General features: G+C 38.7%; 1 protein-coding gene across 4 annotated transcripts in view; it reads right to left on the reverse strand.

The window, feature by feature from the left end:
• Window positions 1–18,765, reverse strand: part of LOC126235897 (serine/arginine repetitive matrix protein 1-like) — a 137,110-nt gene that overhangs the window by 55,605 nt on the left and 62,740 nt on the right. For all 4 annotated transcript variants that reach the window (XM_049944838.1, XM_049944839.1, XM_049944837.1 and 1 more), the window contains exon 6: window positions 9,766–9,897. In XM_049944838.1, the coding sequence (XP_049800795.1) occupies window positions 9,766–9,897 (132 nt within the window). The remainder of the gene's footprint in view (window positions 1–9,765; window positions 9,898–18,765) is intronic.

Below are 18,765 nucleotides of genomic sequence, written 5' to 3' on the forward strand. Positions count from 1 at the left end.
TTCAGATCCCTAGAAAGAAATACATGTAACATGGCTGTTTCTCAGCAACCATATATAATTTTCAAAAGTAGGAATTATAAAGCCAACATCAGATGATGTTCCTAGCTAGGCATATGTGTGGAAGGCTGGAACTTGTTTCGTTTTATTTTATTTTTCACTAGAGCATAGCTGACCACTGCTCTCTCTCGATGTAATTTTACAGTTTATCAAAATTTCATTCTGATGAAGATGTCCTTAGTAGGTGTAGAAACCTAAATCAATGTACCAGTTATCGGCAACTTTTGCCTGTGTAATCCTATGTTGGGGGGAGGTGTGTGTGTGTGTGTGTGTGTGTGTGTGTGTGTGTGTGTGTGTGCGCGCGCACGCGCGCGCGCGCATTACTAAGCAGAGCAACCAATAATTTGTGATACTAACACCTGACAACGGCTTTGAAAAATAATTTTAGTGAACTGGATGAGCTGAATACTGAAAACACCTGAAAATTGTTAAATAAGAACACAAAACAAAAGATTTGATACATATACTCATACAGTCTAATGTAACACTACATTAAAAAATTCCATTCACATCTCCATGTCAATCAACAGTGGATGTCACTGAAGTACTGTGATGTGGTACAGGTTGGCTACACATACCATGTTAGTGACTACCATAACAATATTATGCTAGTTTTTGCATGTAACAACGATCCACACATTTATACTTTGTGACCAGCAGTGCTACTATCTTCCTAATTATTTTAAGGTATCAATTTACATGATAGGGCCATGCAGTAATGTGACCTAAACAAGGACTTTATGTGTGATTGGGCAGTTGACATTACTGTATATAAGCTCCTTCGCCAGTGTGTTACTTGACCCTGTCAGAAAGAATAAATTGTCTTTCTCGTGGCACTTCCATGACATAAGCGTCTAGGTGATAGTGATTAGCAACTAGGACATTTTCCTTGAAATTTCCAATATCCAGGTGTACACTGTGTGTGTGTGTGTGTGTGTGTGTGTGTGTGTGTGTCAAAAATGTCATGTTAAATAGACAGAAGCAATTAGGCCTACTTCATAGTGTGCATACGATTGCAGGAAATGAGATGTAACTTAACAGTTAACTTTGCAAAGTAGTACACATGTTGTACTTGGGGGAACACCGAACTGTACTCCTTCAACAACCTGTGAATGGAGTGGAGGAAGATAAAATTACTCGCACTGTTGTACCTGTGTGGATTGCTGCACGATGAGAGTACATAAAAGGTACAGGTTAAGCTCTTGCTTCCAGGCCAGCAGACATACGACAGGCTATGCCTAAGCATCTTATCCATACTACACAGCACGTATTTGAATTTTGATTTTTTTTATCATCTAGTTAGCTGAATGTTGTGATAGTTTCACGTATTCAACTCAAATATATACCACTGACAAAAGTACACATTCAGAACACAATTGACAAACCATTGGGACTTGCAAAACACACCTCCATTCATTACCAATTAAACTCATGTTGCTCTCCGTAGGGTGTCCACATTAAAATTCCTGTGGAAAATCATGCAGTTGCATAAGGAACAGCATTTTTGTGTTCAAAATCAAGTTGTTACAAGCAGTAGTGCTAACTGCGACATACCATAAACTCCTTTTCTTATGCCAAATGCAATAAATTTGGCATTGTTAGTATTGTAACTGGGAATAGCATCTTCTACATCAGAACACACTGCACATGACTACTCTGATGTACCGGTCTGTTTTCCAAAAGCTGTTTGGGATTTTTCTGGAATCTGTAAGTATTGTCCAGGATCAGAGCTTTTTGATCCTTCTACTCTTTAAACACACATCCATCACTGCCGTACAATTCTTTTGCTTGGTGTTAACATATCATTAAAAAACCACAGAGCAAAAATTAAGACATTTATGATCATGTGATTTATTCTAAGAAAGATCACTATTTGCTTTTATGTTTACTTGAATAATAAATGTTTTTTTTCTTTGAAAACTCCACCCTGAGTAAAATGCATTACTTCTTTCTCTCTCTCTCTACCCATACACATTTCAGTGGCAATACACTGTCACCATTGTAGGTTCTCCTTTGTTCTGCCTAGCAGTGCATTTGGTTTTTCACACTGCTGTATTTGTTTTGTAATATGGCTTATGTTCAAATACAATCTGCCATCCGCAATTTTGTTGTTGTGGTAGTGCATTTCACATTGTCAGAACTCCATTAAGTTTATTAGACATGGACTGTTTCTACGTTTACAATACATATACTACACTTACGTACCATAAACGCTGAAACAATGCATGTTTCGAATGCTTAATTGGTTGGAATGATAGCTGTGCAGCAGAAGATAGCAGTGTGAAAGGCAAGTGTGAATTGCAAGTTTGTTGTGCATTTATATTAGCGTGTCTGGTTACTTTAAGGTATGGTCGTCCTTGTATCCAAATATATAAAAGCTCATCGTTCATTAATATTTAGCTTTTAACACTCAAATGGATTTATCTTGTAGATACAACATTTCCTAATGGATGCATGCTAAATTTATGTATTAACAGTCACAATAACAACAAATTTTCACATATGAAGTTCCAAGATGGTAATCATCCATCACTGACTGAAACCAGTCACCACTTATCGAAAATCGGTATTACGCCAAGAATGGAATTCTTTAATCTTTACTGGATCACTGTCATACTCCAAAGTGATATAATACTGTAACACATATTTCTGAAGTCAGAGTGGTTAAATTATGAATGTAACTGTCATGCGACACCTTGAAACATTCCTTTGCTTTCTGCTAAGAAGTGTTCTAAATATCTTGAGCGTGTGCTAGCTACTGAGGAAGTCATTGGGCTCTTTTTTCCTTACTCTATACCATGAATCTTTTAATAATATTTATCAAAATTACAGTCCTTAAGCATATCAAAGCAGTGTCAACCAATCAACGTTTCAAAAAGTGGATATACTTATATAATAAGATGACAGAAGTTTCTGAATATTTCCTGCCTAAATATTTCAACACTCACTTTTCTTTCCATCACAGGGTTTATCTAAACTGCACCATTTCTAAGATTATATATGACCACACAGATCAATGTGTGTGGCACTGATCAATAATGTAACACATATTATAAAATTAGTGATTAGTGCCCTTCTTAATAGCACAAATCACAAAACCATAATTGATAAGACATGGTGTGCAAAGATATGGTGTTGACGTCCAGCATGTAACGGATGATAAACGCAGGTATGCCTCAGCTCCTGTATATTCCTGTGCTAGCTAATCACAAATATGAGACCCCACTCAGCCATCTCTTGTGGTTGAACGTGAAATACTTCAGTCTTTGCAACTGGAACACACGATATGTAGTTCTCAGTGCATCCAAAATGTAAATCATATTTCTCATTTTTTTTGTAAGATTAAATTGGCTGAATTTGTTCTCTCGATAAAAAGATGCTTACAACTGAGATTAAATATCTAACGAACAACAGCATCACTGGAGTCACTTTGTTTCCATTTCTCCTATCCGTATTATTAATCATTAAATCAGCACACTATCAGAAACAAATCTGATGGTTGACTCCATATACCAATTGTCATACTTTACAAGGAAAGGTCCCCAATTGTGAGATCAACTTCCTGAAACCAACTATACAGAGATGCAGGTTAAGGTCCCAGATATCACACCCTGCAACCATTCAGCCTAGTGGCCCCTAGTTTGCGAATGAAAAAAAAATTGTGTGATGCTCTACAGCTTTAAGAAAGAAATATTAAACAAATTTGTTGTGTAGCATAATGATTACAATACAGTCTCCACATGCGAAGTGTTGTGGGTTCGAATCTTGTGAAGTGCTCCGAAATGACTGATTTTTTTCAGGATATTGGTTTAAATGTAATTTTTTTTATTTTTATTCATTTGTGACATCATCTTAATAACCGTGTTAATTTTTTCAGTTTGTTTAATTTTTTTCCCATCATTCTTTTTACACTTTAAATCTTTGTGCAAGTGAACTTACTTACTTTCATTTTAATCATTTGAAAATGGTGATCTATCAGGGGTAAAACCAATTTATTTATACTGAATGTGCAACAGTATCAAAAAAGTATTTTTCATTCAAAATTTACCTATTTTGGGTGGTAATGCTCATACAAACATTTAAAACATAAATTCCTATTGCATTAGGGACAAAATAATGCAGACGAAAATTTAAACAAAATAGGGGATGGTAATCAAAATTAAATTCAAGGAAAATAAGGAACAGACTGCAATAACATGGATAAAAATGTAGGACGATAAAATGCATGAACAAAGAGCCAAAGTGAAAAAATATGATAGTAAGAAAAATGAGAGCAGATGGAAAATGCATACAATGAGGAAAATGGTGTGACAGGAATAGAAATTTTTAAAAAAGTACATTTTAAACCAATTAATGGAATATAAGTAATGACCAAAGTCATTATGATAAAGATTTAAGAATAAAAAATTTCATAGCACCTGATGAGATTTGAGCCCATAACCCTTGCATATAAGGACTGCACCCTAACCAGTCCATAGGCCATTCCTTGTCTCACACACACACACACACACACACACAAACTCGAGGGAGGGGGGATGGAAGGGAGGGGGGCTATGGAAGTATGATCTTCCTAGGAGGATTCTTACCCCATGTTGCTTTGATATATCAACAAGTGTGGAGCTCCATCGTAATTCACTAGCTCTCACCATAAAGGCATCCCATCACATATTCTTTTCGTCGTAATGCTGTCTGAAGCCGGAAATAGGATTTGCATTACCTGTTATTTAGAAACTTATTTAACAAAATATTATGTACACTACTGGCCTTTAAAATTGCTAAACCAAGAAGAAATGCAGATGATAAACAGGTATTCATGGACAAATATATTATGCTAGAACTGACATGTGATTACATTTTCACCAATTTGGGTGCATAGATCCTGAGAAATCTGTACCCAGAACCACCACCTCTGGCCGTAATAAACGCCTTGATACACCTGGGCATTGAGTCAAACAGAGCTTGGATGGTGTGTACAGGTACAGCTGCCCATGCAGCTTCAACACGATACCACAGTTCATCAAGAGTAGTTACTGGTGTAGTGTGACGAGCCATTTGCTCGGCCACCATTGACCAGTCGTTTTGAATTGGTGAGAGATCTGGAGAATGTGCTGGCCAGGGCAGCAGTCAAACATTTTCTGTATCCAGAAAGGTCTGTACAGGACCTGCAACACGCGGTCGTGAATTATCCTGCTGAAATGTAGGGTTTCGCAGGGATCAAATGAAGGGTAGAGCCATGGGTCGTAACACATCTGAAAAGTAACGTCCACTGTTCAAAGTGCCATCAATGCGAACGAGACGTGACCGAGACATGTAACCAATGGCACCCCATACCATCACGCCGGGTGATACGCCATTATGGTGATGACGAATACACGCTTCCATGTGCGTTCCCTGTGATGTCGCCAAACACGGATGCGACCATCATGATGCTGTAAACAGAACCTGGATTCAAAAAAACAATAAATAAATAAATAAAAAAAATAATGTTTTGCCATTTGTACACCCAGGTTCGTCATTGGGTACACCATTGCAGGTGCTCCTGTCTGTGATGCAGCGTCAAGGGTAACCGCAGCCATGGTCTCCGAGCTGATGGTCCATGCTGCTGCAAACGTCGTCTAACTGTTCGTGCAGATGCTGGTTGTCTTGCAGACGTCCCCATCTGTTGAGTTAGGGATCGAGACGTGGCTGCACGATCTGTTACAGCCATGTGGATAAGATGCCTGTCATCTCGACTGCTAGTGATACGAGGCCGTTGGGATCCAGCACGGCGTTCCGTATTACCCTCCTGAACCCACCGATTCCATATTCTGCTAACAGTCATTGGATCTCGACCAACGCGAGCAGCAATGTCGCGATACGATAAACTGCAATCGTGATAGGCTACAATCCGACCTTTATCAAAGTCGGAAACATGGTGGTATGCATTTCTCCTCCTTACACGAGGCATCACGACGACGTTTCACCAGGCAACGCCGGTCAACTGCCGTTTATGTACGAGAAATCGGTTTGAAACTTTCCTCATGTCAGCACGTTTTAAGTGTTGCCACCGGTGCCAACCTTGTGTGAATGCTCTGAAAAGCTAATCATTTGCATATCACGCATCTTCTTCCTGTCGGTTAAATTTCGCGCCTGTAGCACGTCATCTTCGTGGCATAGCAATTTTAACGGCCAGTAGTGTATATACTCACATTCACGCCTAGAGGAATCCCACAGAGGGCGTATAGGCCTACTAGAGGCAACGATCACACAAATAAATTATGGCTCTCCCTGTCACTGATCTAGGACGGATGTTCAGTAAGTAATGCAACACTTTTTTTTGTTTTGTTTTTGAAAGCAGTTTGGTTTTTATTCAGGATTCCAGTACAGCATATTATTCCCCATTCTTTTGGCTACAGATCTCTATTTTTCAATAGAATCGCCGCTCATTGTGACAACTTACGCCACCTTACTAGGTGGACCTGAGGACCTGTATGCTCGCATGGCACCACTGTAGTGGTCGACTTCGGAGCCAACGTCTTGCTGCATCAATAATTTCCCCATCATGTACGTACTGCTTCCCGTGGAGTGCACATTTCGCTGGGCCAGACGGATGGCAATCAGAAGGTGCGAGATCTGTGCTGTAGGTTGGATGAGGAAGAATTGTCCATTGAAGTTTCATGAGCTCCTCTGGCGTGCGCATACTTGTGTGATGCCTTGTGTTGTCATGGAGAAGGAGAAATTCATTTGCATTTGCAGCTACAAACATGCTGAAGTCGTTTCTTCAGTACCCTGACGGCTGTAGCATGTCATCTTCGTGGTATAGCAATTTTAATGGCCAGTAGTGTATAAATATGTGTAGTGTGTAGTATTCTTTGGAAGTTTTGGGTCTCTCTTTCAAATGTGAGACGAAAAAGTGCGTAGTACTTAAAATATATCTACACTCTTCCCCTTTCACAATGCATATGGATGCATGTGTACATTATGACGAATTTTTTCACTCCTGTTGCCCCAGAAAAAGAACAAAATTCGTAATATGTTAAGTACCTGCAATAAAAACTCACAATTTATACAACCAAAGTTATTCTGCAAAATCTTCTCTGACTGCAGCAAGTCACGTATCAGCAGTGCTGAGTTATGGAAACACAATAAAGAAAGATAGCAATAAAAAAATTGTGTGCTACACTAGGGAGCAGCAAAACTGGCAGCTTGGAGGGGTACATCAGTTCTGCCGCGACCCGTATCTTCTCTTGGTTTCTAAGTGCCAATGAGAAGCCTTGTACGGAATCCAGCTTGGTCGATGACAGTACATACTGTTTCTGCAACAGATGACTTCCAGACAGCATCTTATGAAGTAATAACTACCAAACAAACACTTATACTTAACAGCATTTATGTGGTATATCTGCAGTTCATTCATGTTTTGCTGTTACCCAGCATTCGCTCATGTGATCGCTGTGTGAAAGAGTTTTACATTTGCAAAGAGTGTCGTGATTTTCATAGCGTAGTACAGTGTGTCTCAAAAAGAATGATATGATTTTAAAGCACATTGCAAAAAAACTTGCCACAAACATGAGATGAATTGCAAGATACTCCCAAAATGTTTTAGCCATGCAATTACAAATGCTCCGTGCGTTCACCAGCAGCAGCATAGCCAACACTTAACGGTAGCTCAATTCATCACAAACTTTACACAATGTTTCCGCTTTCATAGGAAGTTATGGCGGCTGTTATTCTGTTCTTCACTTCTTATATGAACACACTTTCCTTCACATATCCCCTGAAGAAGAAGAAGAAGAATCACATGGGATCATGCCCAAGGATCTTGGAGGCAAAGAATGCAGGGCAGTTGCTCAGGATCCTGTGAGCCTTATCCAGCACTGAGCTATCTTCAAGTGCTGCAGAATTGTCTTTTTCCACAACTTCAAGACAACTCCAATGACTTCATTTTCCAACAGGGTGAAGCCCCACCCCATTGGCACAACACCACACATCAGTTTCTCAATTGCACTATGCCTCAATGCTGGGTATGTGAAGAAAATTGTGTTCATCTCTTTTTACTTTGGAACACGGAAGAAGTGAAGAACAGAACAACAGTCGCCACAGCTTCTGTAAACGCAGATACAGTGTGTAAAGTTTATGACGAATTTAGCTACTGCGTTTGTGTTGCTCTTGGTGGATACACAAAGCATTTGTAATAGCATAGCTACATCAAAGGATTTGTAAGTATTTTACAATGAATTTCATATCTGTAATATGTTTTTATCAACGAATAAGACGTTTTGAAATCAGGTTATTCTTTGTGAAACACCCTGTATTATTTTTGTTAGGGAGTTATGATGACTGAGTTTAAAAGATATACAGAGCCAAAGACAGACAGGCAGTCATACATGAACCACTCAAATTTCTTTGTGACATTGAAGGCAATGTAAGAAGAGAGAAAATCTTGATGACGCAACATACTACAACAGCACAGTCAAGGTGTTTCACTATGAACTGTACACAGAATATCTGCACAAACACGAGCAATTGAAACTTCTGTTCAAGAAATGAAGCATAAAACTTTGAGGAAAGATAGTAGTGGATTGATTTTGGTGACTTCCAGAAAGACCCTCTCTACCATACTGTATTGACGTTTTACAATTGTGGTTAGCATCCTACAAGGGAGAAGGCGCAGATGTTTCACATGACAAGACTGCTTTCACAAGTGGCCATCATTCTAGTGCAAGAATTCTGAAAATCTTTGTGGTTCACGTACAGAATATGAAATGATGAAGGCACATTTCTGATGAAGAGATCCAATATTGTAGTGGCTAGGGCAACTTTTCTGAGAAAAATGCTTAACATCAGGAAAGAAAGTAATCACTGCCCTATTATTTACCTTGATGAAACCAGGCTCACATCTGGCAGGATTCAAAGGACAATGGCAGTTTCGTGTGTGTGTGTGTGTGTGTGTGTGTGTGTGTGTGTGTGTGTGTGTGTGTGTGTGTGTGGGCGCGCGCGCGTGCACATGCTTAAAAGATGGAACTGAAAACAAAGTGAGCAACCATAATCACTACTTCTTCAACCATCTGTTCACTGCACAACAGTTTCTAAACTTGGTATAAAAAATAAATAAAAAGAATGCAGTCTGTATCACACAGTCATTTATTAAGAACGTGACCAGTTTTGGTTTCTAGTAGTAGGCCATCTTCAGATAATGCACCATCCAGATGACGACGACGACGACACATCGAACAACTGTGCTGACCCCAGTAACAAAATGATGAGCAGTTCTGCGACTGGAGTCAGCACAGCTGTTCCAAGCTTTGGCATCATCAGCCGAGTGGTGCACTATCTGAAGATGGCCGACTACGAAAGGCCGAAACCAGTCTCATTTTTAATAAATGATTGGCAATCAAAAATGGTTTTTTTGCAAATTTATTTAACTGAGAGATAACTGTTAAATCCCAACAATGTTATCTAAAATTATGATAACAGTTTGTCATTGTATAATCAATTAACTCCATTTCTTTGTATGCAGCCCACATGCATAAAAGTAATGCTATAAGATAATTAATCTAGGTAATGCGACTTATTTTACACAATCTATATTTACTATTTTTGTATTTTTGCCATGCAATAATGGAATCTTACTGATATTTTATTAACTGTCCATTAAAAACAGTTTAACTCCTAACTGAAACACATCTTGCGAATTAAGAAGCTACACAATCATATTTATAAACCTACCTGACATACGAGGTGGATCCACATCACGAATTGCCACAATTCGACGGTGATCATCGACTGGTGGAATGATGGCACGTTCTGTGCTCGCCTGCATAATTTCCTCACGTGCAAAAATTGGGCGAGAACCCTCACCTAGCACCACAAATATTATCATTTCAAATAAAGTTGGATAATGCTGCGAAGACTTATAACTATCCCCCCCTACTGAACTTTGTGACTGTTAAATAGGCCACATCAAAGGCATAATCTGATGAACTTATGGACAGAAACTGAAGTTATGTACAGTACATTCAAAAATGAAAAATTGAGTCCATGAAGCTAGAAGTGGCCAAGATTCAGGATACTCAATATTTTTAAAAAAATGTGGTAATGTTTTTTGCATACCAAATAAAGTTTTATTTGAAATTTGGAAGCAAATAGAAGCAGTGAATGTTAAGGTATGTAATACTAAACAACAAAGCAGATACCAAGTGTAGCATGTACAGTGAAAGTAAGAATCTATAAACTGAGTGTTTCAATAGGACAAGGAGAGAAATTATCCAAAGCATAATAAATGTGACAGCAGTGTGCAGCAAGTGAGCACAAAGTATTTTTACGACATTGCACAGTAAGTAAGTAAGAAGCAGCTCCCATAAACAAAGCTGAAATGAAGTGTGTTTACAAGAGATGATACAAAAGAAAAAGCAAGTGGATAAAAAGGAGATAAAGAGAACACAAGATAGCTGCTTACAAGCAGATAAGACAGCAATACTTCATGGTAATACTTCCTTGGAAGTCTAGAGAAATTTTTGACTTGTTCAGTATGCAATCAAATAAGCATTTCTAAATCAAAGACTGCTAATCAACATGCCAAATGCCAACAGTTCATCCACCCCTTTCTCTCTCTCTCTCTCTCTCTCTCTCTCTCTCTCTCTCTCCCCCCCTAACACACACACACACACACACACACACACACAAAGCAAACAATGCAATACTTGCTCTATTTAGTGTTAAAAAAATCCAAGTAACTTACCAGACACAAATGTGTTACATTCAGCTCAGTAAAACCATAAAGCACTTCCAATACAAGTGTAAATGCAGCAAGATGATCCTGTATCTAACCCCATACACTATGTAGTGCAAAGAGTTGCTTGAAGTTCAAAATCAGTTGAGAGTAAGTTCCGCAAGGGACTCCTGCAAATACCCTGAGGTGCACTAGCACCACATTCCAGTGCAAAAGCAAAGACAGTGCGCTTGTCTCATGCTCTACCATGCATCATGCTCTCCAATGAAGACAATTCATATGAATCACAAAAACCACAAAAGCAGCTGAAATTTAGTGGTCAATGACATGCATCATAACCAAGCTGGTCAAAATAGTGTGTTCAGCTGTGCTGAAGAAGTTTTAATCAAGCATCTGTAATACTGAACTGCTTTAAATATTAACTTCACATTAACCAAATTTGAGCTTTTAGTAGTAGCGATCAATGTTCTTGGTACTTAACAATCACTGCAAGAAAAAATAATGGCAGATAATACCAATAGAAGGACCAATAACCAAGCAAGGTGTCAAAAGCAATGTCACTACCACATTTTTCTGTTTTATTTTTACCCTACTTGGGAAAAAACTTACATATAAACTGGCACCAGATTGTCCTGTGTTGCATAATCATCAAATAAATGTTAACACTTGGGACTTATACATAATTCAATGATAGTGGTTATGTGAATCACTTTCAACCTCAGAACTTTAGACAGAAATACTATGAGAACACACACACACACACACACACACACACACACACACACACACACACACACACAGAGTTATTATATTTCATATCCACAGTAGGACCTTACAACAACAAAGAATTCATAAATGCAGAATATGTACAAGGTCACACCCACACACGAGCAAAGGTTAAGAATAGGTTATTAAAGCAATAGGGGGAAAGCTCAGCAACAACAACATTATTTGAAGTGTATGATTTTGCCATTTATAAATAACTGACATTTTGACCATTGTTACACGAAACTTTCAGTGGTGTGACCTGCAGCCTGCTATCAACAACTGAAACATCAGTCAGTTTTTAGTACACATCATCAATAAATGATTACACATTTAAATGTTGTTTCAGAATCCAATTCCAGCCACAAAAGCCTATGACCACTACAACTGAACAGTTATAAACTTTTACTGTTCATTGATCAAATGTCGCAATAAATTGTCAGGACAGAATGCTGCAAACTGTTAGCTTGATACTGGAAGCAAAATGTCTCTCACTTTCAAGCCTAAAACTGAACCAAAATGCAGATATGGAAATGGAAGCAGCAAGAGGTTGTGTTATCTCTATACCTATTAATAACGTTGCTCTCACTTGCGTGCATGCACGCATAGACAACACGAGATCGAAAGTGTTTGGCTTTCCACAAAGAGCATGTGGATTATAGAGCTTAAGAACATCCCCATCCCAACCTCATTATTTCATGAAGAATGATAAGGAACTTCTGAATGTTTTGACCCCTAGATTCCAATCTCTGGCCAAACTGCAAACAAATGCATAAAGCAGCAAATCTCCAAATTTCTCTTCATGCACAAAATATGAGTACCATAATATTTGAAAATAGATGAAGAGCTAAAAAAAATAGTGAACACAATGTAAACTTATCACAATGCAACATTACACTGTGGTTTCATCCTGATGATTTTAATACACTGTTAATCATGATGAATGTGTTTCTTAAACACCGAAGATTGTTTTTCTCACAACACTGCTGACTTTTTTTTCCAAATGAAGTGTGAAAGTTTCATCTTTTATCTAACTGTGCTCTAAAAACCGCACATATCTAGAAGACAACAAGAGCTGAGTCCTGCACATTGCCTCACTGAAAGATTTTAAATGTATATCCAGGACACACATATTGTAGAAACTCATCTTGAAAACAACAACAATTCTAGAGTTTATAATAATGATGTCACAATTATTACAGAAAAATTGCGAAACACCCTAGCTTTGCATCAGTAGTACTTGTCTAGCACAGCAGTAATCTTGTTCATGGACCATTCGTAAAGTTATGATCGAAATTCAGAAAAACACCATTAGGCAACTGAATATAATTACTTTCACGTAACTTAGACAATTTAAGAAGTGTGTGGAAGGAAAGTTCTCAGAAGGCATGAATGTTACTGTTACATATTTGACATTTAGAGAGACCATCTCATGGCGATCAGAGATGTGAGCTACCGCACCTCCTGGTGCATTAGTACAAAACACCCTCTCTCACAGAGCATTAGTACGAAGCAAACTTTGCCATGAAACATTGGTACAGCATGCTGAATGAGCTACTGCAATTCCAAAGTGTTCTGCCATTCACCACTAGATGACAATGGCATTATTTTCAGTGATGAGGGAATTGAATTCATAATAGTTCACCCAATTTGCACAAAATATTTACGTATTATATATATAAACCTTCCTTGTAAATCGGTCTATTAGTGAAAATCATATCAAACTCCCTCCAGCAGGTTCCTGAAATTACCCCAAACAGCGAGATCTATGGTAAGGGGTTTATAATTTGTATATTTAACGATAGAATATACAAGGTAGATACGGATCTTCCACATTAGGCCACATGACAAAGTCCAACCAGTGTTCTTTAAATAATGTCTCCTGATTCTCTTATACGTCAATGTTATTCCGAATGAAATAGATCTCACTCTCAACCATCTGCCGCAGTCCAAAATCATCCAACTGAATCAAAATATCTGTAAAGAGCTGCTGAGAACTAAATAACAGTAAATACCCAAGTAATTATAAAGCCAGCTAACAAAGTGAAATTCCATAAATTAATGCTGAATAGACAATAAGGAGAGACTCACATCACACTTTTTTTGTCTAAACACAACTTGAAAATACTACTGAGTCTTAAAATGGACCAATCAGATCAATGGAGACTATGAGAGAAAAAGTTAGATGAAAAAGTGGTGCAAAGATTGACTTTGAACTGTTTCGAAAATTAAAAACGTATATAGTGCACTTAACACACAAAAAAAAAAAAAACAATATGGCTATAACATCAAGGAGTCACAACAGGGTTCAGTCAACTTGTATAAATACTAGGGTGTTAGAATTTGTGGGAATACAAAATTGTACAAAAAGGCTCAATTACGGCACAGCAGGTGGAGGACTTCAGTCCATTGATAGTATACTGTAAAAATGGAAATGTCTACAACAGGCATTGCTCACAAAGCGTCCATGTCCTATCCCAAAATATTGGTTAAGTGCAGGATATTGAACATATATAACAAAGGACAGTACAATTGGTCACATATTTGTCTTACTAACAGAAGAGCATCACTGAGATGCTGAAAAAACTGAACTCTAAGGCACATGATAGCAGACACCAAGTATCTTGTGAAAACGTTCTCACAAATTTCCAGGAAACACATTATTTGAGGACTCTAGAAATACGTTAAAACTTGCTTAGGGACCCCGAAGACATGACTGAACTAATTTTAGCAGGCATCTTCCCACTCGTTTTTATCTGTCACTTCTTTCCCTACTGGCAAGGTTTGTTAATGTGAAAAATACAAATTGCACTATGGTTCAAAATACGTCTCCCTATAACTGGCTGGGTAAGTCTGTTCAATGGCCAGAGGAGGAAAATGGTATATCACCACTTAAGTCCAGGGCTAGTGGCACACTTCAAATTGATAACTCCACTCCTCCTCCCCCCAATGGGAAATATCCCTCTGCCAACCACACTTTATTAATTTGCAGAGTATAGATTTAGCTTGTTTTTTACCACCTCCTCCATATACACCTATGAAAAGCCCACTATACGAAGCAGTATGGTACAAATAACAATGTGTTAATGAAGATGAAACCTAAGTAGGCAAACTGATTGGTTGATCCAGCTGCAATCCAGAACAGCAAGAAAAGTGAGATAACTTAAGCAGGGTGTATACGCGGACAAGGAAAAAAAATTCCCATTCCCAGATTTCTCCCGGATTTCCCGGTTAAAAATACACTTTATCCCGGGTGAAAACGCACTTTCTCCCCGTTAACTGACGGTATAACTGTATAACTTACCAATCCTTTGAATGGTTATGGTTTTATACACGGGCGTAAAATTACCCGGCGGTTTATAAAACGAAACTCAGGGAAGAAAACACATTTTGAAAGATCTTTGATGTGCAGCAACATGTACGCTGCATATTTTCGTATTACAAAACTATAAATTCGAATTCCACCAAACACCACATGTTACTTTCAGAAGCATTGAAATCAAGATTGCAATGCGCTTTTGTAAGCCAGTCATAGGTCATATCTCATAATCTCGCCAGCCGATGACAGCGGACATTCAGAGCTTAGGACACGTGATGTGGTGAGCCAATGTCCACATCACTGTTAAGTAACACGAACACACAAACAGCAACGGTTAACGGTTTAAATTAATATACAGAGTGTTGCTACAAGAAAAGCAAAGCTTTCACATACAATACTTGTGTCTAAGGTTAATATGCTGCAAGAGAAGCTAGGCTTACACATATAATGTTGGTCTTTTATGAGCATATTACACTTTAAGATATATCACGCAAATGAGGTGGTAAAAGTTTTAATAACGACATAAATGTCTGATCTTCTGGGCTCTAAATTCTTGTAGATGGCTTGTCCTCAGTTGATGTTTAAATCAGAGTCAAATGCTCTGTGATTTAAGAAATTCACGGTACATTCTCGCACACAGTTCAACTTGCGTAAAAGGAAATTTACTTTGAAAGTAACGCTTTTCAAACCACCATTCTCAATATTTTCCCGTGACCTCTTAGAGAGAGGTTCGTTTCAGCAGTTGCCAGAGAGCGCCAGATCACAGGCGCCACCGCGCTTGCACAGCTACGGTGATGTAGCAAGCCTGTATATACATACACGTAAAACATTAAAAGAGCTTACATTACATCATAAGAGAAACAAGACATCAGAAGATACTCCAAGAGCATCGGAATTTCGTGAACCATACTAAAATGTACACATTTAAAGTCCACATTCGCATGTCCAAATTCCTAATGAAGTAGGCCTCGACTTGATATGAAGCTTTTCAATGTGGTTTTCGGGAGTTCTCATGTTTGGTTCTTTATTATGGCATTATGCGATAAGTGCTAGAAAATGAAAACGTGCACTTGAAATGCAGCGAACTGTTGAAACTAGCCAATAGTGTGGAATTAAATACTTCATTTCAAATATATTGACTGCCTCAGCGGAAAAGATTAATAAAAGGAAATTTCTTTAGCAAACCGACAAAAATAACTTCATTGTTCTACAAGGTGATTAATGCTTGACCGTCAGAAAGGTGGAAATAAAATAAAATCTGAAACTAATAACATATTTTTGCCTTCCATAATTATGTGAATGTATTTTAATTCACTTGATAGCTCTCGGCCACAGAGATCCGTTTTGTTTTCATTTGATGTGAGAGCAGTAAACGAAGAGGAAACAACAAAATCACTAAGTGTAAACACGGGTCACGTGGAGACTACCTACTTCCCCACTATAACTCAGACTGCTCTGCGCATCAGCCTCGGATCTACAATATTTCCGAACTGGAGCAACACTAGATAGTAGCACCCCCCACCCATCCCACAAGCGTTTGAGATAGGACGTTAAATTTTTTTTTTAAATCGAACTTTCAAAAATATGTTCATTTTGTAGCGCACATCTTTCTGAATAGTCTGATGCATAAAACATATATGTTCGAGGAAATATAAGACATGTTATTTTGTGTTAAGTGTGCCAAAGTGGAGTGCCACGCCTCTTCACACAGCATTCTTCTATCGCACGTCATTGTATTTCGCTCTCTGGGGGGAGGGGGAACACTCGCAGTTAATACTGGATGGGATTATTTGTAAACAAGAACTCTTCAGAAAATTTGCACTCTTTATTCCCTATTAGCTAACAACTTGCTGCTTTGTGTGACATAAAATTAAATAAAGGATACATAAAACCAGCAAAGACAAAAGACAAGCAAGACAGTACACATTTCTTTTCTCTCTAATCTTGCTACAGGTTTAAATGGCGGGCTTTCCTTTCTGAGAAAGAAACTATTACCTCATCAAAGTTCGTCAAAAATTTTGCTACATGAAAAATCGAAATGTCGTTGGCTAATACTGAAAAAGCTGTTAATACAAATAGGACCCAAGACTGGTGTGGTTTCTCTATATGATTATGTCTATTTTGTCACTATCTACTAGATAAAACAAAATAGGCCTTTTTAATACTGCAGCACTTGTAACATACACAAATAAACAAGACTGTTTTGGTACGAATAGTCATTTTTATAAGACAACAGAATATAATTCACAAAGTACCAATATCAAATGCCTATTAGGCCTACTACAAGCAAAAAGCTTTATGTTGGGAAATACTTTCACACTTCATTCATGCACTCCAGTTTCTCAAGCATGAGATCAAAAAGTAGTAGTACAAAAATTTTTATAGAAATTTGGAATCGTCTTATTCTTCCATAATTTCTGTAATGTCCCCGTTTCTTCTCCTTCCTCGTTCTAACAAACAGTCTTGTCATCACTAATTCTGTAACTATTCGTCGTTTAACTTCACTAACTCTGTCCCGCATTTATTCTCCGGTTAGGCGTTGTTACGTGTTCGTACAATGCATTTTCCGCACAACTTCCAGAATAGACCTTAAAGCAGCTGCTAGCCGGGGACCGTACAACTGGCCCTTACTAGTATAGCGATCTGGCCAAAACTTTCTGTCAAAATTTCATTTTCTTGGATACACCCCACTCTGGTAGTCTGAATCTATGGACTTAGCTAGTAATTATAATAATGCTCAACATTCGCAATCCCCAATCAACCACATAATCAGACAACAGTTGGCTTTCATCCGTTCGGCTTTACTCGTATAGCCCCTTTTGCCTGCAGGAAAAGTTTATTTTTAAATGCAAAGAGGAATCCCCTGACAGACATCACGTACAATATGCACGCATTCACAAATCATTCAGATATCAACTTGGAATGTGTTCAAAATCCGATAGGGACACGTTTCAAAGTCATATGAATAATCGATAGACCAACGTGCGCTGGATGCTAGGCGCTTTGTGAAACAAGGTTTTTCCCCTCAAGAATATGAATTTGCCCTCCCTCCCTTCCTAGATTTGAACCTGCTGCGCATGCTTGAATCTGTCAGCTTGGGCGCTCCAGTAAAATTTTTCCCGGTAGCATCTAGCTGCTTGCCGCAACTGCTAACACAGCCAACAGCCACAGAAGTGGGAGAAGGTACTACTCAAACCTGACTGAACTGGAAAATTATTCCTGCAACTATCCTCCCGACCTGGTACAGAAGCAAATAGCTAGAGCCACTTCCTCATTCCCTCAAACCCAGAACCTCCCACAGAAGAACCCCAAAAGTGTGACTTGTGACAGGATACTTTCCGGGACTGGATCAGACTCTGAATGTGGCTCTCCAGCAGGGATACGACTTTCTCAAATCCTGCCCTGTAATAAGATCCATCCATCATGAAATCCTCCCCACTCCGCCAAGAGTGTCTTTCCGCCATCCACCTAACCTTCATAACCTCTTGGTTCATCCCTATGAAATCCCCAAAACACCTTCCCCACCCTCTGGCTCCTACCCTTGTAACCGCCCCCGGTGTAAAACCTGTCCCATGCAACCTCCCACCACCACCTACTCCAGTCCTGTAACCCGGAAGGTGTACACGATCAAAGGCAAAGCCCATGTGAAAGCACCCACGTGATTTACCAACTGACATGCCTACACTGTGAAGCCTTCTATGTGGGAATGACCAGCAACAAACTGTCCATTCGAATGAATGGACACAGGCAGACAGTGTTTGTTGGTAATGAGGATCACCCTGTGGCTAAACATGCCTTGGTGCACGTCCAGCACATCTTGGCGCAGTGTTACACCATCTGGGTTGTCTGGATACTTCCCACTGACGACAACCTATCAGAACTCTGGAGATGGAAACTTGCCCTTCAATATATT

The sequence above is a fragment of the Schistocerca nitens genome, chromosome 2, assembly GCF_023898315.1.
Source record: "Schistocerca nitens isolate TAMUIC-IGC-003100 chromosome 2, iqSchNite1.1, whole genome shotgun sequence".
In the NCBI taxonomy this organism is placed as follows: domain Eukaryota; kingdom Metazoa; phylum Arthropoda; class Insecta; order Orthoptera; family Acrididae; genus Schistocerca; species Schistocerca nitens.